The sequence below is a fragment of the Cavia porcellus genome, unplaced genomic scaffold (assembly GCF_034190915.1).
Source record: "Cavia porcellus strain 051 isolate PalLab524CR breed Dunkin Hartley unplaced genomic scaffold, mCavPor4.1 scaffold_13, whole genome shotgun sequence".
NCBI classification, from domain to species: domain Eukaryota; kingdom Metazoa; phylum Chordata; class Mammalia; order Rodentia; family Caviidae; genus Cavia; species Cavia porcellus.
Window position 1 is genome coordinate 5,555,898 of NW_026947496.1, and position 25,071 is coordinate 5,580,968.

At 48.3% G+C, this 25,071-nt stretch overlaps 3 protein-coding genes, 1 long non-coding RNA gene, 1 other non-coding gene and 1 pseudogene across 5 annotated transcripts; 3 read left to right on the plus strand and 3 right to left on the minus strand.

Moving 5' to 3' along the window:
* Positions 1-2,103: 2,103 nt before the first annotated feature.
* Trnat-agu (transfer RNA threonine (anticodon AGU)) lies at positions 2,104-2,177 on the minus strand. The gene has a single exon. It is a non-coding gene; the product is annotated as a tRNA-Thr (tRNA).
* Positions 2,178-6,066: 3,889 nt separating this feature from the next.
* LOC100713158 (histone H2A type 1-H) lies at positions 6,067-6,546 on the minus strand. Its single transcript, XM_003463216.3, has one exon. The coding sequence runs from the start codon at positions 6,494-6,496 to the stop codon at positions 6,110-6,112; it is 387 nt and encodes a 128-aa protein (XP_003463264.1). The 5' UTR covers positions 6,497-6,546; the 3' UTR covers positions 6,067-6,109.
* A 268-nt stretch (positions 6,547-6,814) lies between these two features.
* On the plus strand, positions 6,815-7,931 carry LOC111754963 (histone H2B type 1-K-like; annotated as a pseudogene).
* Positions 7,932-17,182: 9,251 nt separating this feature from the next.
* LOC100713713 (histone H2A type 1) lies at positions 17,183-17,672 on the minus strand. The gene has a single exon (XM_003463217.2). The coding sequence runs from the start codon at positions 17,623-17,625 to the stop codon at positions 17,233-17,235; it is 393 nt and encodes a 130-aa protein (XP_003463265.1). The 5' UTR covers positions 17,626-17,672; the 3' UTR covers positions 17,183-17,232.
* Positions 17,673-17,901: 229 nt separating this feature from the next.
* LOC100713990 (histone H2B type 1-K) lies at positions 17,902-18,377 on the plus strand. The gene has a single exon (XM_003463218.4). The coding sequence runs from the start codon at positions 17,946-17,948 to the stop codon at positions 18,324-18,326; it is 381 nt and encodes a 126-aa protein (XP_003463266.1). The 5' UTR covers positions 17,902-17,945; the 3' UTR covers positions 18,327-18,377.
* Positions 18,378-19,754: 1,377 nt separating this feature from the next.
* Positions 19,755-22,787, plus strand: LOC111754964 (uncharacterized). Its single transcript, XR_002789629.2, has 3 exons — positions 19,755-20,404; positions 21,466-21,661; positions 21,790-22,787. It is a non-coding gene; the product is annotated as an uncharacterized LOC111754964 (long non-coding RNA).
* The last annotated feature ends 2,284 nt before the right edge of the window (positions 22,788-25,071 follow it).

A 25,071-nucleotide genomic window follows, 5' to 3' on the forward strand; every position in this document is an offset into this window, starting at 1 on the left:
GGGGCCAGCGTCCCGCGGTGCGCATCCCCCAACCCCGGGCAGGGCTGGGCCCTGCTGACACCGCACCTCAGGCCAGGTCCCTTGGAGCCAGCGAGACTTGGTTTCCGCGTGAGAAGCAGGCGGTGAAAAGCTCGCTTTTTCCTTCCTGAGTGTTTCCTGGAGAAAGGATCAGCGTTCCCTCCTGGGGGCAGCGGCTGAGGCCAGCGTGCGGTTGCCTTGCTCAGGGGGGAGGAGTGGGGCCCTTGCCACCTGAGATCCTGGGTCTGCGTGCAGGGAGGACGAGGTCTCCACGCGGAGTGCAAACTGGCAGGGCGGGCTACCAAGGCCACGTGCGCTTCTCAGTCTACTTGCCCTGCGGTATAAGGGAAACAGGCGGGCCGGGCGTGGGGTCGCACACCTGTAATCCCAGCACTGAGGAGGCTGAGGCAGGAGGATTGCTGCGAGTTCGAGGTCGCAAATGAGTTCAAGCACACCCCAAACTGCATAGTGAGACCCTGTCTCACAAAAGTGAGGGAGAGCAGCTTCCCGCATCAGTGCAGCAAGAGGCGGAGGAGGACACCATGCAGGCGCAGTGTGCACCCGCCGGCACGTGCGGGGTGCAGACTGGGAGGGAGGTCGCACTTTCAAGTATTGGCTAGTACAGCTCCGCAGGCCTGCGGTGACCCCAGTGCAAACCGTCGTCTAGAAGAGGCCGGGTCCGAAGTAAGGAGCAAGTCAGAGCCAAGGCCCTGTGTGTGCCAGGCCGGGGGCGCTGCGGGCCGTCCTGGCCGCCTTCTCCGCAGCTCCAGGGACAGCCAAGCACCCTTAGGCACCAGTGGAGCCTGGCTCATGGTTTGCTTTGCATGTAGTATTCTGGGCAGGGCCTCTTTGGGGCCACCTGAGGTGAGGACAGGCGTGTCACCCTGAAGCTGGAGCAGGTACAGAGCAGAGAAGCCCTTCAGCACCCCAGCTGCGGTCCTCCTACCCAGCCCGCAGGGCAGGCTGCTTTGCACTGCAGGAGGTGCGGTCACTGTTCCTGTTCCTGTGGCCACAGGCAGAGAGGAAGCGCTGTGAGGACCTGGGAAGCCACGGGCAGAGACCAGGCCTTTGGCAGAGAGGATAGATCTGGAGTGAACAGCGTGGCCGGTGGTGGCATTCAGCATCTGACTTTAGGCCAGGCCCACCCTGGAGCCCGCTCCGGCCCTGACGGACAAGGCCAGTCACTTCCAGTGAGTCCTTAAATCCCACCCCCACCCCTCAGGCTTGCAGTGCCAGGGTGTGACAGTTCTGCAGGTCGTGGAAAACTGGAATGGCTGAGACTTGGAGCCCACCATTGCCCTGCCCTTGTTCTGAAAAATAAAAAGGAATCTGGTACCAAAGCAAATGGCTTATTAACTGCTCCCACAACCTTGATTAAAATCTGGCAGTTGGGTTAAAACGGTGGTGCTCACGGGCTGGGGCAGGAGACCAAGCTGTTAAGACAGAATCTGGAATGTTACTGGGTCCAACGCTGCAGGGTCATTTGGCTCAACTCGTTTACCTCAGTCTCACCAGAAGCCGGGGCTCTTTACCAACCGCGGGAGCCTTACTCCTTTTCCCCTTTATCCCAGTCCTTCCTTATTAGCGGCCCTTTCCAGGGTGCCAGTTATCAGGGATCCCCTCCAGTCTCCTGCCTGGGTTATGGCCCACAGTGGGAAAGGAAAGAAAAAAGAACCGGAGACAAAGTAGAGGAGCGCCAGGAGGGATAAGGGTGCTCTCCGGGGAACAAAGGCTCCCTCGGCACCGTTTATCAGCCATGCTCGTGGGGGGGCAGTACCTTTCCTGGATCAGGGCAGTCCCAGTAGTAGAAGGTGAAAGTTTAGCGTCATAAAGGAAGCAAAGCAAAGTCCATCCCAGCCCCATCCCCATACCTGGTGCTCAGGTCATGGGCCCAGAGACAGGTGATTTTGGCCTCCCAAATCAGCCTGCCAGGCTGGCAGGACTGGGAGACCCAAGGACAGATACTAGAATTGAGATTAGTGGTCCCCCACACTGCACGCTGGAAGCTTCTGCCTAGAGAACCGTCTCCTGTCAGTTTCCCAGAGCATCTTCATAGTGAAAATAGAAAATCCAAGCCTAAGGTGAAGGCCCCGCTGGGATTCGAACCCAGGATCTCCTGTTTACTAGACAGGCGCTTTGACCGGCTAAGCCACAGGGCCCCTCCTGGCCGCTGCTTCCCTTCTGTCATACATATCGCTTTTATATGAAGCGCGGAGCTCTGCCAGAGATTTATTTTATTCTGTTCGAAAGAACCCACATTCACGTTTTCAGATTCGCGCCAAAGCAGAAACTCCGCTGAGAACGGAAGCGTCTTCGAGGCGGGCTTGAGACTGGTTGGAGAGGGGAGGGGTCTCCCCGCGAGGCCGCCCGGCCCCGCCCTGCCCGGGCCCCCGCCCCCGGGCTGCAGTTCCGGCTTTGGCCGCCGCGCGCCGTTCCCGGCGTTTTTCCAGGGCTGGAGGCGGAGCGGTAAGCAGAGCAGCAACAGCCCTGAGGTGATGTAGGAGACTCTAGGTGGGGGGAGAAAGGCTGCGGGGCCGCTCCGGCTCGGGTCGGCTCGGGTCGGCCCGGGTCGGCTCGGGTCGGCTCGAGTCGGCTCGGGTCGGCTCGGGTCGGCCCGGGTCGGCTCGGGTCGGCTCGGGTCGGCTCGGGTCGGCTCGGGTCGGCGTCTGGAGTCCTGCGCCAGGCGAAGCGGGGTCTCCGCTTGGCCCACCTCTGTCTGCGGGGCAGCGACGCAGGCGCCCAGGGTGCGACCCACAGCCCCGGCCTGGGGGGCAGCGCAGCGCAGCGCAGCCCAGCGGGACCCGGAGGCGAGGAGCTCGGCGCAGGCAGTGGGCTGGGTCCGCAGGGCCCAGAGGGATGCCTTGGAGCTCTGTCCTTGACCCCGGGAATCGGGCCTAAATGTCTGGCTCGCTCATGACCTGCTTGTCCTCACACCTTCCTGTCCCGCTGCCCTCTCGCTCCTTCCCCAAACAACCTCTTCTGGCTTGGTGATTGAGCGCTATCCTGATCACTGGTATTCGTGCCAAGTCGACGCTTTCGTATTGTGGGCATGTATTTTATTCTACAATTGCATCAGTGGTGACACGTTGCGTCTTTAAAAAATCTCTACAGCTCTAAGAACCATAGGCTTTGCTTTGCCCTGCGCACCGGTGCTCCCTCCGTTCCAGGATGAACCAACCACTCCTGGGCTGGGCCCTGCGCTTTCTCCGCCCTGCACGGCCCCGGACGCGCTTTTCTGCGCATGCGCGGGACTGAGCCTGGGCGTAAGGGAGGGGCTCCTGGGCTACGCCCTCGGCCCAGGATACAGCAAATGCAAAGGCTCTGGGGTGCCAGGTCCAATCAGCCCAGAGCAGTCTTCCTAATTCTACCCTGCTAACGTTATGACTTAAAATATTTTTCAAGCACAAGATAAAATGTTCTGATTTTAAAAATGTAGTTTAACGATTTTGCTGTTAGTATTATAAGGTTTGCTTTTTGCTACCAGCAATTTACCTTTAAAATTTTTGTAGTTTCCCCCTCTTTGATATTGCAAGGGCTGTTGCGGGTCTCAAGTCCATTTACCAATGACCATTTTGGGGCTTAGATATCCGGTGGGTCGGCCTTGTAGAGAATCAGAACTCTTCCCTGCAGTGAGACTTGTGCCCTTGGACTCTAGGGCCCTTAAGGAGTACACGTCAGCAGTCAGATTGGATATTTGAGGACTAAAGCTTCACAGATGAGATGTGGCTTTGCATTTGTTTTCTACACCGAATGCATGCTGATGCCTGTATCTAGTCGTGTGAAGGTCTGAAGACCAGCAGGTGCAGCGCAGACCTGCAGGGATGTGTGTGTATATGTAAAAAACGCGGGGAGGCCTCTCTCGCCAGGCTCCTGCTCCATCGCATTTAACTGTATCACCTATTCCCCTTTCCAAAGCCCGGCTTGTGAGTGTGATACTTAGGACCGGACATGTAGATATCAACCATCTAGATATCAACCGTAACAGGATGCGAACTCGGTAGGTGGGGCCTGGCTGAAGGTCCCGACCCTGGGCTGTGATCTTGGGGGGGAAAACAGGTCCCCAGTCCCTTCCTTTCTGGTTCTTTCCCGGCTCTGCTTCCTGACTGCTGCAAAGTGAGTTTTGTTCTCCCACACCTTCTGCCGTGATATTCTGCCTCACCTCAGGCCCCAAACCATGGAGCCAGCCAGGTTTCCTCTTCTAAGATAATTGGTATAGCAATGAAAAGCTGACTAATACATCAAATTTGGGATAAAAGAGAAAATCTTGATCAAAACATTGCATGAGTCATAAAATGTATTTTTAAAAAGTATGTGTCTTAGGTGTGATCCCTAGTTTCAGGAATCTTTGGTTATTTAAGATGATGCAAAAACTACTTGAATAAAATCTAGTTTTATTCTTTGTCAGTGGTATTTATTTATGTACTATGAGGTTCTCTGCCTAAACCTTCCAGTGTTTCTAATATGGAGTCAGACTTTTACGAGAAAGTTGTGTGTGTAGCTTTTAATGTATGTTGGGTTTGTTTTCCATAAGCGAAAATGTTATTGGTTGGTACCACCATACTTGCCTTTCTAAATTAGAATTGGATCAATATTCACCTGAAAGGTTGTGAGAATAAACGCATTCATGGAACACAAGTCACTCACAACTGACTGGTACTAGATATCTTTTCTGTGATTTAAAGGTGCTTTCTTCTCCCTCAAGTCTCAAATATTCATTCTGAAGTTCCCACGATGCAGGGCCAAGCTGGGTTAGTTCTCAGTGTGGGACAGGTGAGGAGATTTGGGGGATCTGGAAGTCAGCAAGTCCCCGCCCCCACCCAATTTCAATGACCTTCACGTGCAGCTTAAGTGGCATCAAGAATTCTCCAGTATCTCAGGCTAATTAAGGTTTTCAGAGCATCTTTCGGGCTTTTCATTTCTCTAAAGACACTTGCCTTGAATTCCTTGGCAAGAGTCAAGAAGCGATGCGAAGCAAGGCGTCAGGCACAAACCTGGAATCCCCGCACTGAGGTGGAGGCCAACAATTTTAGGGGGATTCTGGCTCGAAATGCAAAATACAGAGCCGGGGACACAGCTTAGTGCAGCACTTGCTAGGTTCAAGGCTCTGCGTTCAATCTCCAGCACCGCAAACACAAAACAAAATTAAAAAACCAAAATCCCAAACGGCTTGGATGTACTTCTTCCCTCCCCGGCTTGCTTTCCTTCCTAGCCTCATTGGTCTAGATATCCGTGAATTCAATTCCATGTTAAATACCTCTCCCTTCAAAAAAGGGCTTCCGTACTGAGTGGCACACGTCGGGCAACTTGTTTGCTCTGAGTGCGGAATCGACATCAGGGCAGCTAGTAGTGATCGTTGATCCTGGCGTCCTTTTCTCTGTTGCATGAAAAGCAGTGGTTATGTTTTTGTCAGTTTAGAGGATCTGTATTTGATCTGTAATGGTTTTAAAGAAATTGCCAGCTGAAGATGGTCATAGTGGTCTTTAAACTTTTGGGAAGTTACAGTTTTTCTTAAAAAAAAAAAAAAACTTTATAAGTTTTTGTTTCTTCAAATATGTCTCCAGTTATCTTGGTTTACTAAGGCAGTGGTACCCATTATATGCTTTTTCCTCCCTGGCCATGTATTACCTGGCATATCGCCAGTTGAAAATGTGATTTGCATGGAAAATTTCCAGGCTTGTTGCAATGCTCTGCGTAGGTTAAACAGGCCCACGCGTGCCTAAAGAACAACACATCCTGAGACGTCGGCTCTGTAAACTCTCACTGCATCAATTCTAGGACAGTGAAAGCCAAGAGTAACTCTAGGAGGTTACTCAGTAGGCCACATCATTGGGTAGTCCCTTGAAAGTTGGCTTGACTAGCTCAAACCGTTTAACGCTTTAACAAGGACTTCAGAAAAAGTTTTGGGCTTAGCAGGTACTCCTGCTGCGTAAGCCTCTTCCAGGCATATTAACCACCTTTTGAGATCAGGCCATTTTTAGAAATAAAACGCAAGTAGTCCTTCCACACCTTCTACGAACCCCCGTGCACCAGCTCTCTCCCACGACAGTGTAAGTGGCTCTGAAAAGAGCCTTTTTATTCCCAACATCACTCCTTATTTGGCCTTGTGGTGGCTCTCGGTCTTCTTGGGCAGCAGCACGGCCTGGATGTTGGGCAGCACGCCGCCCTGAGCGATGGTGACCTTGCCCAGCAGCTTGTTGAGCTCCTCGTCGTTGCGGATGGCCAGCTGCAGGTGGCGTGGGATGATGCGGGTCTTCTTGTTGTCGCGCGCCGCGTTGCCCGCCAGCTCCAGAATCTCGGCCGTCAGGTACTCCAGCACGGCCGCCAGGTAAACAGGGGCGCCGGCGCCCACGCGCTCGGCATAGTTGCCCTTGCGGAGCAGGCGGTGCACGCGTCCCACCGGGAACTGCAGCCCAGCACGGGAAGACCGCGTCTTGGCCTTGGCGCGAGCCTTGCCACCCTGCTTACCGCGTCCCGACATGACCGGAAACAGCAGTTACACCCCCAAGCTGCTATGTAAACGGATGCGCCTGGGGGCACTTTTTATAGCCATACCGCGGCGCGTAAAAGAAAGACGGATCATTGGTTAAAATTGTAACTTCATTTTAACCAATAGAAATGTGACTTTGGGACTTATGCATTCTTATTGGGTAAAAGTCTCTGACGTTACTCCGAGTAACCACCAATGAGACACGGTGAATTGAACACCACTTAATTTGCACACTACGTTTTACATAAGGAGGACACCTCGCATTGCCCCACTCTTCGCTGGTTGTAGTGCTGAGTATCTTTTACCGTTATGCGTGAGCCAGCGAAGTCAGCCCAGCCCCGAAGAAGGGGTCGAAAAGGTGGTGACCAAGGCTCAGCCGCAAGGAGAGCTCGGGGTACGTGTACAAGGTGCTGAAGCAGGTGCACCCAGGGACCGCCATGTCTCCGGAGTTCCAGACGGCCATGCCTCTGCTGCTGCCCGGGGAGCTGGCCAAGCACACTGTGTTGGAGGGCACCAAGGCGGTCACCAAGTACACCAGCGCCAAGTAAACCCGGCAAAAGCGCCACATCTACCCCCAAAGTCTCTTTTAACAGCCACCTAAGGCTGTGAACATTAGAGCTGCTCCACATGCCAACCCCTCGTAAGCTCCAGCCCACCTCTGCGGTACAGAGTCTGGGTGCGAATGCTGGTGTTTCTAAGGAGGGTGCAGGGAATCGTAAATGTCTCCTGGCTGTCACAGCAAGTCGAATGCTACTGGTTGTCTTGTTGCTTAAACTCTGCTTCAATGTATTCCGTGTGCCTTTCTTCCCAGGTGCTCAGGTGTACATGTAGTGTAGTGTAGTGCTTTTCCCGAGGTTCATTCCTGGAGCTCTAGGCAGCCGGCTGGGATAAAGTTCCAGTAGGCGAGAGGCCGTTAAATTGGCTAAACCTGGGACTTAGCTTCCCGTTTCCATTTGGGCTGGGAAGATGCTGGAAAACCAGGCCTTTCTGGTGAGCAGAGAAAGGGAAGAGGGATTGAGCCTTAAGTGGCCAGTCTAAGACAACCATTCTTCGAGATCACCTAGTCTTGTCAGTTTCCTCAATGGGCCAGCAACAAAGCTTAGAGAAACTTGAGCAACTTGGTTTTTTTGTCTTGCCTTCAATTCACTGTAGCCTAGGTTGACCTTGAGCTCCTAGTGATCCTCCTGGGTCAGCCTCTCGAGGGCTGGGATTACAAGCGTGCACCACCACGCCTGGCTTTGAGGAAACTTGGGGTCTATAGAGATGACGAAACAGGACTGGAACTACACTGAGGGGGAAGTTTGGAGATGGCACTGCCTGGGGCAGGGTCCTAGCAGTCACCATGGGGAATTATTTTAAATTTTATTTTTTTAGAGTTTTGCTTTTGGCTGGAAACTGCAGGGGCTAGAGATGTTGCAAGCGAACTGAACTTTAGGGGTAAATAAGGCTAAAGAGTCTTAATCTATGCTATGACCTTGGCCTGTTGATAGAAGTAAAGACCAGTTTCACAAGAAAAATGATTAATGCAACGTTTCTTGTGTGTTCAAAAAAGCACATACGTGTTTATATGTGTTTTTACCCCCATTTTTTGTTCTAGTCTTTGGGAACAGAGGCAGTGCACCTTATGTAATGAATTGATTGCCCCCTGGGTAGTGTGGGGGGATCAGCTGTAGCTGTCTTCATTGTTCCCAGTCTTATTCTACCAACAGTTGGTCAATTACACTGGTAGCTTAAGAAACATTGAGTTAGTTAATGAACGTTTGTCAGTGTACCTATGTTCCTTGTGATGTATTAAGTCATTTATGTGGATTAGGAGGTAAATACTATTAGGCACATTTTTCAAATGTGGAAAGTGACCTATAAGTGGGTGGAAGAAATGTCTTGCGTTATTTTTGAAAGGAGAAAGTGAGGGAAAAAGCACGGGGAGAGGGAATAATAGGAAGAGAGGAGCAGGCATAATTGAGCTTTCTAGAGTGATTTCCCAAACAAGGCATCTGTCACTCATCAGTCAGCCCAGGACAATTTATAGATAGCAAAATTGGTATAATTCAAAGAGCTGATGGGAGAAAGGTGTACCAGTACTGTCACTTCCGGTTCAGATTTCATGGAAAATGGTGGGAAACTTACATCACTTATTGGCATGTTTTTGTACAATAACATTCTAGGCTCCAGCTATGGAGCCTACAATACACCTTCTGGCAGTGATGAATTCCCCATTTAGGTACTCTATGTCTCTCTAAGATTAAGATTTATGTCCTGCAACTATTAACAGTACGTTGCTGTCATTAATTCAAGCGCTAACCAATCATCTTTGCAGATTATGCAAATCGTTTTGATTTTTAAAAACATGCTGCTTTCACATCTTTTTGCCTCTGTTAGAAAATTCTGGTAGTGTTTTAATAAAATAACCAAAAAAAGACAAAAACCTGGGTGAATGTGAGTCATACTTTTCTCATTCCTTGCTCCTGGTTCCCATTTTGTTCTGGCTAGCACAGAATTTGACAGCTGGAAGGAATCACAGTTAAGATCAGTGTTCTTTTACAAAGAGCAAGACTGATACACAGAGCTTAATTTGCTCAAATTATTAGAAGCAGAGCAAGAGTCTAGTTGCCTGCTTGCTGTCAATGACAGCAGAAAATAAAACCAAAGCACGAAGTTCCAAGAAAACGCTTTAACTGGAAAGTAAGACAATGGTAAGTGGAGCAGGCAAAGAATGAAGGAGAGAACAGGAAAGGACCCCAGCTGGGTGAGCAGAAGTGGGAGCCGGCGTCTAGGCCGGCCAGCGCTGCACCGGGCGCTGGGGCGGATCGCAGCCTGGCGTCCCAGTTCCGGAGTCTTGCGGCTCGAGGCCCGGTTGCATCCCGAGACGCTCTGCCGCGGTTTCCCTCCCGGGGGCTTTGCTCTTGCTAGAGTCAGGTTCAGGGCAGTGGCGGGGGAACTCGGAGCACAGCTGAGTGTTCCTTACGCTGGCAGCTTGTCCCTCTGAAAGAAGAGACTACGCGAATTAAAGGCTACAGGACCTCGTTTCTCCGTGTTTTACCCCCGGTAATGATTAGCTCATATATGCTTCAGTTCCGTGTTGGGCATCGCTAGGCCCCAGAGTAATGTTTGTTTGAAAAACAGCGTTTAAGTTTCCAGCTGTCTCAGAAGAAAACACAAATTGTGCATTGAATGAGTAGCAAATTAAGGACCCAGGAGTCTCTATCCCTAAGGAAGTCTCTGACTCTGGCATACCTATGTCTATTACAACATATGTCTCATTTCTTTCTCTTTTAGCCATATATAGTAACTTGATTTAATTTTGAACAAAATCTTTTTCTTTGCAATTTATAACCTTTTACATTATTCAAAGTTGTGCCAGAATAACTCATTTTGTCACGAGTTGTTGGAACCACAGCAATTCAGTTTGGCAGCTGACAAAAGCCGCCACCTGGGCAACACCTGCACCGAGGCTGCAGACTCCACCTGGAGGAGCAGCCTGCTTTCCAGGTGAGGCGGAGCTCACTGCACCATGGTTGGTGTTTTTGTTTTGTTTTTTGGGTACCTGAAATAGAAGTCAGGACCTCACACTTGGCAGGCAGAGGTTGTGCCACTCAGCTAAATCCCTCGCACTTGGTTCCTGTCATACGTGTCTAGTCCAGAAGCTGCAGAGGCCAAAAGCCTAAGAAGGTGGCCTGGCTTCTCTCTCGGGTAGGTGGGGAAGCCTTGCTCCTCACACCTCTGAGCCCACAGAGGCACAACGCACGGTGTGCACGGCACCTTCCATAAAGCCTTTGCGCGGTGCAGACTGGAGACATCATCTTTGCTTCCAGAAATACAAATGAGGAAAAGGAAGATCCTCATTTACTGTAGTTCTTCGGGTTCCTCACTCCTCCCTGAAGGAGGATATGTGGCCCCGGACGCCTGACACCAGTTTGTCAAAGTCACACTGCCCAGCATGAACATGGCAGGACTCAGGTGCCTTCCACAGCACCTGGTCATTTTCTGTTTTGGTGCTGAGACTGAACCCAGGGCCTTCACCCTTTCTCAGTTTATTTTCAGAAAGACCCTCGTTAAGTCACCAAGTTTTCCTGGCCGGACTAAGTCCTGATTCTCCTGCATTAGTTCCCCCAGTACTAGGGTCCTGGGCAGGCGTGTGCAGTCTCCCCATTCATAACCTCATTTTTAAAAAGGTTAAGAACAGAGCAAACTCACTTTAATATGTTCAATCTGACCCAATATATCAAAAATGTGACCTTGCTGTGTAAACCACATAAAATGCATTAAACAAGTATCTTGGGTGTTTTGTTTTCATCTCAAGTCTTCAAAATCTGGTGTGCATTTTATACTTTTACAGTACATCAAAATTCTAAATTGTCTCATTTTCCTTGGGATTTTTTTTTTTTTTTTTGGGCAGGATCATGCGGTATGACCTATATTGGCCTTGAACTCACTCTGCAGCCCAGGCTGGCCTTTAACTACAGGTCTTCCTCATTTTAAGCTAAATTCTTGTAGGGTTTTGTATTTATAATAAACACTCATTTAGAAGTATAATTAAGCTACAGTTAAACACACAAGCAAGCTGGTGGCTACTGCTGTGAGTACCACATTTAAGGAACAGAACTGATGGCTGGGGCAGTACTTGGAGGATGCTGGCCCCTTCGGAAGTCACCAGTTACCAGCTTTTCCTAAGGGGGTATTCAGTCCTGTGGGACTGGAATATGAAAAGTGACAGATTTGGAGGGACATGTAACATCTCTACAGATTTCTTTAAATGCAATGACCTTGTTAGGCAGTGGGCCCACAGGCTGAGATTAAAGTAATTCTTAACTGGGTGTGGTGCCAAGGGCCTAAAATCCCAGAACTCAGGAAGTTGAGGCAGCAGGATTAACTGGAGTTTGAGCTCAGCCTGGGCTATGTAGTGAGTTCAAGGCCAGTTTGAATTACACAGTGAGATCTTGTCTCAAACACAATGACAATCCCCCCAAGACAAAGCAACCCACTTGTCAGGGTGTCCATAGACAGTTCTTGTACCTGTCCTTGAGACCCTAGTGTTTGGAAAACTGGCACAAAGAACTGGCCGTTCCTTGTGATGGTTTTTTCTTTTTTTCTAGTTTACTTGGAGTGACTGAGAACATTACAGGTCTGCATTATGGAATATAACATGTTTTTGACTTATTTCACTTGGCTGTGTATTCTATTTCGTCATTTTAAAATGAGAATAATAAACCACAAGAACATGAGATAATTCATGTTGAACATTTTACACGCATTTGAACAAAATGTATTTCAATACATCTTAGGCATTATTTCTGTCTGTTTTGTCTCTTGTAACTTAACCCTTTAGGGATCCAGCAGTTTATTAATAACTAAGATCATTGTTACCAAGTCTTCACAGCTCAATGACTCTTCCAGCCTTTTCAGGTCAGTCTGGCTGCTGGAGTCATTCAGACGAGTATTTCCACGAATCAATGCCTCAGATTTGTGGATCAAAGGGACAGATAGGTGGGGACACCTTTACAAAGAGGCAGCACTGGGACTGTAAAGAATAAATCCCAGGCCTGAAATTAATTCCTGCACACCTAAGGGTAACACTTAACTGCAGATTCTACTATTTAAGAACAACCCACACAAGGTGGCAACATGTATTCACCACACAATGACAAAAGGTTAAAACCTAGGAAATACAAGTATGCTAACACATATACTCGGGGTGGGGGCATGAAAGGGGTGGGGAACCGCTCAGGGTGTCTAAGGACACCTGAGGATGTGACCCTGCTTGTCTAGCGCAGGAGCAGTTATGTAACCAGCATGAGCTAGGTTCCACACTGTGGAAGAAGGTAAATATGAGATAACAACCTGTATAAGAATTATTCAATAAAGGCAGCAGCTTTGGCTCCTGCACCCTGGTGCTCTGCTCTGCTCCACGCTGCCTGCTTTTGTCTTTAAAGTCTTGCACTCCTGCATTAACCCTGGGACCTCACCTTGATAATCTGCCTTGGGCCCACTAAGCAGACCAAAAACAGGTTGCTGCTAGAAGAGGGGCAACCTTCAAACTGCCAAAAGTATCATAAAATTTAAGCTTTTTGTTACAAACTAGGGAAATACAATTTAAATACACAGCAAAATGTTGAACAAACCTGTAGACCGGCGAGACTCCTGGTCTGGAATAAGTGGGATGAAACAATGCAGCACCGGAAAAGAGGGGGGACAGGGAGCAGACTAAAGTAACTGCCCTGGAAAGGAAGTAGAAACTGCCTGGATTGAGCCTAGGGGCCCTGCGCTGAGCTGCACCCCATCCTTTTTATTTGGAGAAAGGTCCCAATCAATCACTCAAGCTCCGCTGGAACCTGTGAGCCTCCTGCCTGCGCCTTCCAGGGTGCTGGCGTCACAGGCTGGCCTTACCGAGCAACTTCTCTGCTGAGTGGCCAAAGCAGAGTCGCGGGCGCCGCTCAGCGCGGTGCTCCAGGAAAGGGGTGTGTTGGAGGCCAGACCAGTTTAAGCCTCCAACAGAGACAGATGTGTATGTACACACTGCAAACCTTCACAGTAAGGACATATTCCAACACCGGTCACCTCTAAAGCAAGCTCAGAATGTCTCGAAATACTCATTTTTGTAAGATGCCTAAGAGCGGACGCGAGATGAAGTCAGGGTACGCACGTCTGCGGGCGTAACAGCGCGGCAACGGGAGAGAATCGTCGGCTCCCTGGTCACGACCGCGCCGCGCCACGGCATCAGCGGTGCGCTCCACAGAGCCCACAGCTCCGCATGTAGAAGCGAGCTCCGCAGAGGAAGCCAGGCCGCCCGACCCGCTCGGCGGAGCCCCGCCCCTTTCAAACCCGTGCGGACCTGCATGAGGACTGCGGCGCGAGGCGGGAAGCCCGCCCCCGTCCGGGGAGGGCAGCGAGCGCGCTTGCGTGTTCCTGTTCACTTTTAATCATCTGCAGTTTTCCTTTCATTAATGGGTTCCACCCTGTGTTCATTAAACAGCGAAGATTTCACATTATTGAACATACATAAAATCCAAGAAGTAAAATATTCTCTTTTTACTTCTGCATATGTGCTCGTGTTTTTTTTAGTGGTATTGGAATAGGTCTATGCTTCTGGTTCCTGCTTTCTCCTTAGTATACGGCGGAAATATGCTGACTTTCTAGAAACAAGGTGGATATATAAATGCGAATTTTGAAGATCTGTGAGGTATACTGCTAAATTCTCTTACACGAATGATAAGTCTTTTTCTTCCAGTAGCACTTCCTTTCAGACCTTCAGCTTTACTAATGCAGGGTACAACCGTTTAAAAAAACCTAATAATTTACATCTGATTTTTTGCATAGAGTTAATTAAAAAAATTTTTTTTTTCTTTGGGACAGTCCCATTAAATATAGGTCAGGCTGGCCTTGAGCTCACTCTGTAGCCCAGGCTGGCCTCAAGCCTCAGCCTCCAAAGTGCTGGATTACAGGTGTGAGCCACCACGCCCAGTTGAGAAATAATTTTTTTATAAAAACTAGGCGGGGGGGGGGGGCAGATGCCTGTAATCCCAGCACTGGAGAGGCTGAGGCAGAAGGGTCACTGCTTGAAAGGATCCTGGGCTACATAGGCTACATAGTGAGCTCAAGGCCAGCGTGAGCTACATCCTGAGACCTTTTCTCAGAAAAAGAAAGAAAAAAAGTTAACCAATGCAGTATATTGCTATCCACACAGATGTGATCAATTTACTTACCACGTCGAAAATTTCACTTAGGATTACTTTTAAAATTTCTGTTATTTCTCTGATCAGTCTATGAGTAGTGCTGAAATGCTATAATTATTGGTGGTACTGAAGACAGTGCTTGACAGAATAATTTACACCTATTAAATATTCAAAAGTTTTGTTACCATTTATTACTGAAATTGCTACTCAAGCAGTTACTACAAAAAAACTTTTAGGATATTAAAACTTCACAGGTTTTTTTTTGAGAAGGTCTCGCTATGCAGTTCAGGCTGGCCTTGAGCTCACTTTGTCGCCCAGGCTGGTCTGGAACTCCCAAGGATCCTCCCACCTCAGCCTCTGAGTGCTGGGATTAGAGGCGTGAGCCACCACGCCCGGCAAAATTTACAGATTTATTACAAGAAAACTAATTTTCATTAATAAGTAGAAAATTGAAATGCAAAGTAAAGAGTATATTTTACCTTTCTAGGAAAGCTTTTATTAAAATAATTACTATATACCTCGTTTTTTGTTGCATATGCTTGATTTTAAAAAAGTTATTTTTCTTAAATTCAGAGAATTTTGATAACTTTTCCTAACATGCAATCTGTTATTTGATGACTGTGTTACTGCAATTTTTTTGTAACAATTATAGTATTTCCAAGGTATTCCATTTAAATTTAATGTATGTGCTGCCGAAGACAGCACTCCATTTAGATTTAATAAAATGAAGATAGGCTTTTTGGGAAAATATTTAAAAGATTTTTCCATAGTTACATGGCAATAAAAAACTTCCCAGACACTGTTTGAAAAACAAAACTAAATAGGTTCGATCAGCAGCAGCCAATCAGTATCATGGAGGGAGTGGGTAGCAGAGGTTCATGGAATGAGCAGGTGCAAGGGCTAATCAGATAAAATCAAGACAAAATACTAATTCTCTGGTGCGAATAGGAGAGCCTTCAGTGCTCTTTCCTGTCTCTCCATCAGAATTTCTATCCCTAGCTTTTTCAAATATATGTAAATCCTTTTAAAGGCTTACTAAGCCTTTCCCAATCTCTCAACTCAGGGAAACCGCCTGCCCGTGTCTCAAATGCACTGACCACAGAAGGCGGCCCGTGTCCCTGTGCCGAAGAGGAGAGAGGCCTGACGGTTGGAAACCTCTGGGGGTAGCCGCCTGGAGGGGCAGGATTTCGCAGCTTTTCATATCTTTAAAGATTTCCTGTGATGTTTCATACTCTGGTTTAACACTTACTCAATTTAGAGATTTTGTTTTAAATTATATTTTCACAACATCAGTGTTAAATGGAGAACATTTGAAACACATTTCTACCTTTAACTTTTTGTTTTTGGTATCAGGGATCAAACTCACAATCTCCTGTTTCCCAGGCAGGTGCTTATGCCACTGAGCTAAATCCCCGGCCCCTACATTTCCACTTTTTAAAAAATGGGTAGAATTCCCAACAGAAGGCCCTTCATTTGAATTCATGAGTTTTTGTGTAGCAGTTCATGAAGATAAGGGTAGCAATAAGTGGTAATGAATTGGTATAATATACCAGTCCAAAACATACTGGTTTTATATACAGATTATTTTGAGATGAAGTCAATTAAAACACACACACACACACACACACACACACACACACACACAGAGACACACACACACACACAGACACACACACACACACACACACACACACGGGCTGGGGATTTAGTTCAGAGGCATAAGCACCTGCCTTGCAAGTGCAGTCGAAAGCTTGATCCCCAGTACCAAAAAAAACCCCAAACCAAACCAAACCAAAACAACAACAACAACAGCAAAAAACTACACAGACAGCAGGTGCTAGAAATGGACTCAGGTATCTCTGTATTTTTCCTGGAAAGAAGATAATGTCAGTAAACCAGTACACCAGTCCCTCTTTGACCAAAGGGAAAGGAATATATATAGTATTGGGAATCAAACTCAGGGCCTTATGCTTGCCAGGCAGGAGCTGTGCTGCTGAGCTTCATCCTTGGCTTGGAAGAACAATATCTTAACAGAAAACTCAGGACAGAAACTAAACAGGAAAGAATTCTGTACAAACCGACCTTGTTACTAACAAAATTCTTAGTGTCCCTTAAACTACCCATATGTTATTGTTGCTTGTCCAAGTCTATTTTTGTTGACCGCATTAAAATGGCATTGACTGTTTTTGACTTCTTTAGGTCTTCAATTTATTAGGGAGTATGTGTCCCATAAAATTTAAATACATTTCGGTGGTTTTCTCTTGTTAATCTGTTATGTCAGTTGAATTCTGAGGCCCACTCACAAAAACCCCTGAGGATACAGGTAGAATTTTCTTTGCTACAGTGAATATCTGAAATTTGTCAGACTCTAGTTTTGGTCATCAAATAGCTGGAATGTTTAATTTTGTATAAATATACAGAGTATATGACTTAAAAATGTGACGGTATTTGGACTTTTTTTTTTTCTGGTACTGGGAATTGAACCCAGAGACTTCACAATGAGCTACACCTCCAGGTGGGCTTCTTACATTATTAATAGTGGGGTCTTGCCAAATTGGCTACACTGGGCTTGAACTCGGGAGCTTCTCTCTTGCCTCAGCTTCCCAGAGGCTTGGTGTTTAACAAAACGATTTTTCTGTATTATTACTTTCGCACTATGCAACAAATCTACCTATATTTGCAAAATATACCCGCATCTAGCCACTATACATTACTAAGTTGGGAGACATTCAAGGACAGAACTAAAGAGCAAAATCTGCGTTGCAGCTTCTAAAAACCCTACCGAGTGAGTCAGTGTTCCTAGTAGCTTACCGGGGTGGGGGTGGGGTGAGGGGCAGTACCAATGCCTCTACTGTTGCTATGGCGTCTTCATTCCGAAATAGTCATTTATACTAGGATTGGAGTTTTATCACATAAAAACAGTGAAAAGGTGCGAGTGTTTCTCAAATGTCTGTGACTAAGTTGAGCCACGGTTAGCGACCAATAAATGTCAAGTTCTTTTTTTGAAAACGTGTGGCTCTGAAAAGAGCCTTTGGTTTCGTAGCGGTGTTTGGAGCCTCACTTGCCCTTGGCCTTGTGGTGGCTCTCGGTCTTCTTGGGCAGCAGCACGGCCTGGATGTTGGGCAGCACGCCACCCTGAGCGATGGTGACCTTGCCCAGCAGCTTGTTGAGCTCCTCGTCGTTGCGGATGGCCAGCTGCAGGTGGCGCGGGATGATGCGGGTCTTCTTGTTGTCGCGCGCCGCGTTGCCCGCCAGCTCCAGAATCTCGGCCGTCAAGTACTCTAGCACGGCCGCCAGGTAAACAGGGGCGCCGGCGCCCACGCGCTCGGCATAGTTGCCCTTGCGCAGCAGGCGGTGCACGCGCCCCACCGGGAACTGCAGGCCGGCGCGGGATGACCGCGTCTTGGCCTTGGCGCGAGCCTTGCCCCCCTGCTTACCGCGTCCAGACATCCTAACAAGAAACACAGTGAACCTACTGGTCTGTAGACTTGCCAGTACAGAAAGTGTCCTTTTATAGCGTCTTCTGGGCGCGAAAAGGAAGCCGTGCGATTGGCCACTTTTCATTTTTGTTTACACCAATGGAACGCGGCTATGAGAACCGCCTACTTTTCCTCCCCCCCGCTGGGCGGGACTGCTGGGTGACGTCACAAGAACGAACTCACCAATCGACGAAGAATTTTTGTGCGCCTCATTTGCATACCGTGGGCTAGATAAGGCAGCGCCTGGCCGGTCTCCACGTAGTGTGTGTACTCCTCCACTGTGGTTGCAAGATGCCGGAACCTGCGAAGTCAGCGCCAGCCCCGAAGAAGGGGTCGAAGAAGGCGGTTACCAAGGCGCAGAAGAAGGACGGCAAGAAGCGCAAGCGCAGCCGCAAGGAGAGCTACTCGGTGTACGTGTACAAGGTGCTGAAGCAAGTGCACCCGGACACGGGCATCTCGTCCAAGGCTATGGGTATCATGAACTCGTTCGTGAACGACATTTTCGAGCGCATCGCGGGTGAGGCGTCGCGCCTGGCGCACTACAACAAGCGTTCGACCATCACATCTCGGGAGATCCAGACGGCCGTGCGTCTGCTGCTGCCCGGGGAGCTGGCCAAGCACGCGGTGTCGGAAGGCACCAAGGCTGTCACCAAGTACACCAGCGCCAAGTAAAACTGGCAAAAGCGTCACATCTACACCCAAAGGCTCTTTTCAGAGCCACCATCCTATCAAAGAGAGAGCTGTGCTTTTTTTCCTGTGCTGACATTTGGTGTTGCTGTGTTGCTCTCATTACAACTTGTAAATATGTAAGAGTTAATGTAGGTAAGTGTAGGTGTTACCTAGGTGGTCGGCCACCTACAGGGTACTGAGGGATTATCCCCTGGCCGCCGGGTTTTCGTGGCTAGTTTGAATTTCCCGGGCAGCTTCTCTGCTTGTGATTGGCGGCGGGTTTTTCTGGGCGCTCCTTTCTCCTTCCCGTGTCTTGATTGGTCACCTAACTAGAAAGTGGGAGACGCAGGGCGCGCCCACCCAGGTCGGCGGGCGAAGTCGGTAAAGGAAAGCGTTGTGGGTGAAGAATGTCTTTCCTTTTTCCATTCCGCATTTTATCTTTTTTAGCATGTGATTGGTTACCTCCCGCACCTATTGTTACAGAGGCGAGAAGTGGAAAATATCAGTGTTTTATTTGTGGCTGGAGCACGAGGAGCGCGGCTCGCGTTGCGGAAATCCGGGCTCCAGAGACTAAATCGGCTCCCACTTTAAAGTTAGTGCTTTGGTTGGCATTTTAAGTTGTTTGGAATCCGAGGGAAAATGACTTTCTGCGTCCTTCGGAAGGTTTTAAATGAGAACCAGTCTCCCAAGTTCTTTCTAGACCACAACTTCAAAATTGTGTTTAAGAGACGTTTGGAAGCTTCCATGATGGGTTTGGTTTAAAAGGGATATTTCCGCAATTTTAAGTTGATGTCTTATTTTATCTAAATGAGTGTTAGTACAGGAAGAATATCTAGATAGTGTGTATTTGCTTCAATTTTTTGTGGAGTGTGCTTCCCCCCTTGTTAACCTACATCTTGCCAGCTGTTCAGAGCCATTAATCTCTTACTGCGCTGAAATGTATTTTGAATTTCTAACAACCCGTTCAGCTTTTGGAAGCGCCCTCCCTCTGTTCAGCTGCATATTTCTTAAGTACATCCAGCTCTGCCCACGTTGTATGTATTTTCCTTAATAAAGACATGAAAAAACGAGGAAAAGGAAACGGCAAAAGGTTTTTTCTTACTACACTTGACATCCTTAGCTATATCCTAACGATATAATTAAGACCATTGAATAAACATAAATATAATCACGTACTTGTTATGTCATTTGAGCCTCTGGTACTATTCCAGATGATCAGATGATCAGATGATCATTTGCGAGCTAAATGCTTGGTTGGATGTTTCTTTATCTTACAGGATTAAGATATTGGAGTAAAAAGCAGACTTTGGGGGAGAAGAGGGATTCAGGCAGAAGACTCATAGACATGCAATCCAGTCAGCCACAGGTGACAATTTATAAAGAGTCGATTTTTGAAAACTTAGCAGACTGAACTACCTAAGTGGTAAGTAAATCAGACATTCTCTTTTCGGGTTGTTTGTATTCAAGTAGAGTCCCCTCAAGGATGAGAGTGTTCGAGCTTGGGGAACAGCTCAGTGGTACAGCATTAGACTTCAATCTCGAACACACACGAACATGCACATGCATGCACACATATGAGCTCACACACACGGAAGACTTTAATTCTTTGCTTGGAAACTAAATGTCAATTCAACCCAGAGCTAACTAGCTCTGAAAGAATTCATTCAAAGCTAAACTATCACAGTACATCTTTAAAAGAATGAACACTGTGATATATTTTATATAGAGAGGTAGGGAGGTAGATATCACAAAATAAACAGGTATTTTATTTTTCATTCACAGTTCTGGGAAATGGCAGATCCTCCCCAGTGATTACAAGCCAAAGGCCTATATAGCGCGCGCCTTGAATGAAATACAAGCAGCTGCTTTTAAGGGACTCTTTCTCCCCTGACTCTATCAAATGATACTTTGTTTTTCTACTACACACATACTAAAAAAAAAAATGTGCAATTATTATTGTAATCAAGACACCCGCCAACTGTCCACCCTGGGTGGATAGAGGTGTAGTCACAGCACTGAAAAGTAAGAGTCCTGGATCGTGATACCTTGCCGCCGTCTATTCAGTCAAACCATTGTCTTGGGTAAGTTAGCTTCATAGTGTGCAGTGTCCTCGAGCTTTATTTTCAATTTTTGATATCAAACATATATAAAACAGTAATATATTGGCAAACTGTTCATTGATTTGAATGACTGATTTTAATTTTGGAGTGTCACTTTCCCTCATCCTCTCTCTGAGTTTGGATGTGTAGAGTCTGCACTCACTGCATGAAGGTGTTATTTGTATTCTGTACATGGAAGCAGAGTTGAAGTTTTAAATTTTATTTTGAGACAGGGTCTCACTGTGTAGTGCTGATTGGCCTTGAAGTTGCTTATGTAATCCAGGCTGGCCTCAAGCTCATGGTGAGCTTTGGTAAATGGTATGGATCAGAATCAAAATCTATTTAAGAGGAATAGCAACTAAATGCCATGTATGGAACTGAGGAGATTCGTACTCAGACCAAATTGTTGTAAGAAAAAGATTCTAGTTAATTATTGATGTCTTAAGAGTGAGGCAAGTAGCGGACCATTAAATTTCCCCCTTAGATTTGGAGTTTTATCGTGCATCTCCACATCCGTGACTGTTAGGGCGCCCTTGGATGCTTTCCTGAGGGAGATGATGGTGGCCCCACCCTTGCCTGCTGTGGTGCGGACTGAGGGACACCCCTGTGGGTGACAGCCCAGCCCACGCTGGGGTCCTGGGTGCAGTGGTCCCTGTGCCTCGGCCTATACCTCGCTTCAGACCTCTTCCTTGGAAAAAAACGGTTTAAAAAGGCGCAGTTAGTGGAATGTTTTCCTTTTGGTCAGCGAGGGCTCACACTAAGGAATCGGGCACCTCTAAAGGGAAATTCAGGCTTTTGAACGCAGGGAGCCAGCGGGGCTGCTCGGTTCTTCCGGTGACACCAGGCGGCGCTGCAGGCCCTTGCCCCCGCGATAGCCAGTCGGGAGGTGTTATCGCCATCTCGTGGCCATTGCGGGTAGTGCAGCTGAGGTGGGTTAGTCTGGTTTTCCATTAGGACTTGGATTTCATTGCTTGGGTTTAATATTTGAATATGTGTGGTTCCACCCATGCCGGCCGCACCCACCTTCTCAGTTTACTTGACAGATTCTCTCCATGACCCACTCCAGTCCAGCTCTTCTGAGCCCTCTCGCTGGTCCCCAGCCTGAACGAATGCATCATTTCTGACAGCCTCCATTCTCGAGTGCCTGCCTAAGGAAGTCTGCTGAGGCCGCCAAGGATTTGCACTCTGCTTCCGTCACCCAGCTCTGCGGAAAGACGGGACCCCAGCTCCTAAGGGCAGGTGGGATCCACGGGCCCACACCCCCTTCCACTTTAGCTTTTGTGGCGTTTCGCCCCCAGACCCTTGCCTCCCCCCACGTCCCCCCTCACCACTCAGACTGCTCTGTTACATCTGCCACTGCTAAACAGATCACTGCTCGGAGCCTGAACTGGCTGGTTCATCCTTGACATGGTGCTGGAAGAAGCCGCAACACTAGCAGCTTGCTGTGTGCCTGTCTGGCATGTGTTTGTATAAGGAAAAAGAAACAGGCAGCCACTTGTTCCCTTGATTGCGAACGGCCAGTGTCGCTGTCCCTCCTCCTGTTGCTTCTCCCCTGTCTGTGAGGACACAGACGGAAACACTGCCCTGGGAAGCGAGGGCAAGAGGAAGGGCCGCGGTTGGTCAACATCTGCGGAGTGAAAAATACAGAAAATGATTTCTTTTGGTGTGTTTCTGAGTTTCATTCGGAGCGTTAAAAAATACATGCACTAAAAAAATCTTAAAGTGTTTAAACATACCAGCAAACAAGGAGCAGCAACTGACAACGGGGAAATATTCTCACTATGTAAAACTAAAGAAGTCAATGTTAATATTTTATTACAGATCTCTTCCAACTATGTCAATGCTATGTAGACATAAAAATTTGTGGGTCTTTTTCTTTCTAGCTCCTATATTACTGCCAAAATACTTCATTCAAAAATTTGGAAGCCCCAATAAAAGACTGCTCCAGCGTAGGGACTTAGCCTATCAGCAGATGTGGGAGAGGAGCTGCTGAGCACTCTGCTCCGGTGGCTGACTGTAGCCTGCAGGCCACCGCTTTGGCCGGGTCTGCCCTGAGCTGTTTTTCCTGACCTGTCGAGGTTGGGACCCCACTGTTTACCTCCTCACGGCCTCCTTTGGTTCTTCACAACACTCCCGCAGAGAAGTCTCTAATGACGGATTGGCCTTTGTTTTCCAGACCCTTCCTAACTGTGGCTGGGTCAGAGGTGCAGATGCCTGGGTAGTGTCTCCCTTCTCCACCCTGCTGCTAGCCTTAGCAGCCAAACCCAGGGGCTGGCAGGACTTGCAGCGCTGTTCCCAAAGCATTTTCCCTTGCCATTTTCACCGCTTGTCCCAGGGATATACTTTTGTGGATGTAAATTTTCAAAACCTGTACCAAGGCTGCTGGTTTTCTTTGTTTTGATGGTGGTGGTGGTGGGGACCAGGGATCCAACACATGACCTCACACCTGCCAAGCAGGTACTGGCCCCAGGCTGTTTGGTTTTGAAGCCCACTAGTGCTGGCGCTGCCCTCGGGCCCTCTTCTGCAATTGTGTGTCTTATTTCCGAGTTGGAGAGCTACATACTAAATAATAGCAATTAATGGTATGCCTACAGGCTTACTGTTTTAAAAATCTGATGTGTGAAATACTTTGAACATGAAAAGGGTGAGGAACAAGAAGGCTGGAGTGAGCTCACTACTCTTCCCTTTAGGCTCCTCCCAGCTGGCAGCCCCTTGTAGGGCTCAGCCCCACATCACTGCAGCCACCTTGGCGGTTTTGCCCGTCCCCAACCCAACAGGACACACAGACTTTGTGAGACAGGCGACCATGGTCCTGGCCTCACCCAGGCCCGAACACTGTCAAGCTATTTCTACAAGTTTCCCAGAGTGGCGGGACTTCTCTACCTTTCCTCCAGCAGATACCAAGTTCCTGCTGCTCCACATCCTCAGTAGCATTTGGTGTCAATGCATTTTGGGGAATTTGAGCTAATCTGATTAAAAGGTGATACCTGAAGCATTGCTAATAATGTTAAAAGTAACCGCCCATAATACCCTTGTTTATTAGAAGCACATGACACACAGTTTTAGGAGTACTATGAACTCAGCGAGCCTTCTGAAGCTGGGTGGCTGGTGTGCAGGACCATTCTTTCTACCAAACGTGGGCCAACAGGAGTGGACCTGGGCTGCTGGGCTGGGGTGTAGGCCAAGCAGAGCACTTGAGAAAAAAGCGGTACTTTTTTTTTTTTTTTTTGCCCAAATCAAAATCTCTATAATATATGACTCAGAAATTGTGCATATAAAAATATAAACCAGAAGAAATGCACAAGAACGTTCTTAAGTAATAGAATTTGAAATAGCTAAAAGGGAGACAGGTTCATCACCATGGAATCAGGCCTGTGACCCCGCAGAGCCCCAGTTCCTGTTAATTATGTTCTGCACGATCTCAAGTGTGGCCAGACCCTCCAGATCACTTCCACTAGAACAGAATACGCTGCGAGCCAACGGAGGTCACTTCTGAAATGAGGTTGTGATGGATCTCGAGCTCTCCCTGGATGTCTGGCTCTTGCTGCTGCTTTGGTGAAACCAGCCGTCCTGTGGAGGGGGTCACATGAAGGGAGCAGAGAGTGAGCTCCAGACAGCAGGTGGCAGCGAGCAGAGCTCAGTCTAGCATCCTGTCTACAGCCCTGTGCCAGGGACCAGGGCAGCCAGGCTATGGAAGCCCCTGCAAGCCTTGGTGGTGGCTTTGTGAGGGTCATCACGCCAGTTTAGGAAGCTACTCCTATTCCAGGTCCCTGACACTCAGAAGTCGAAAGAGAAACGTTTTAAGCAGGGAAGCTTTAGGGATTTGCTGCACAACCACAATGAACACAAAGGCATAAGTAAATTGTAGCCCTTCGCGCTACTGTTGTGTGGGAGCCCGGAGGGAGTTGCCTCCTGGTTCTTGCCTCCTGAATGAGAACTGAGCAGGAGGCTCACAAGCAGTAAGAGGAGCCAGGTTTACTTTTCAAAAGGAGTAAGGAAGAAGCAGAGGCACCCTCCGCAGGGGGGCCCAAGCGGGGCAGCGCTGGATCCTGGGGCCCGGGGCTGTGGGAGGATCTGGAGCCGGGGAGGGCCCAGAGCCGAGGCGACTATGTCCAAGTTATAAAGCCAGTGGAGGCCACGTCGCCGCCCAGGACCCCAGCCGTGTGCGAACCCAAAAGTATCTGATCCTGGTCTGCGTCCAGCCTTGGCTGCCCTGTGGTTCTGACCCCTGCCCTGTGGCCTTAGATGCCAAGACGCTGCCTCTAAAAAGCCTCGTGGTGTAAAACTCCCCCTCGCACCAGTGGGCGGAGCCAGATCCCCCTTGTCCTCGCTCCGCCTCCTGCGTCACGGTGAGGAGCTATGGGAAGCGGGAGTGGACAAATTACGTGCACAGCAACAGTGACGCTTGCTGAGTACTGTTAATGCAGAATGGAAAATGTATTTACATGAAGTTCAGATTCAAGTGAGCATTTAAGAATAAAAAATTAACAAAATAAAATGTGAAGCAGCAATGAAAGGGAAAGCCAATTTAGTGGTTACTTTTGAGGAGGAGAATGGACAGTGATTGGGGGAAGCGATTACACACCCTGATCCTTGTCACTAATAAAGCGGTGTATTTTCAAATTTTTTTTTGGTACCAATAATTGAAC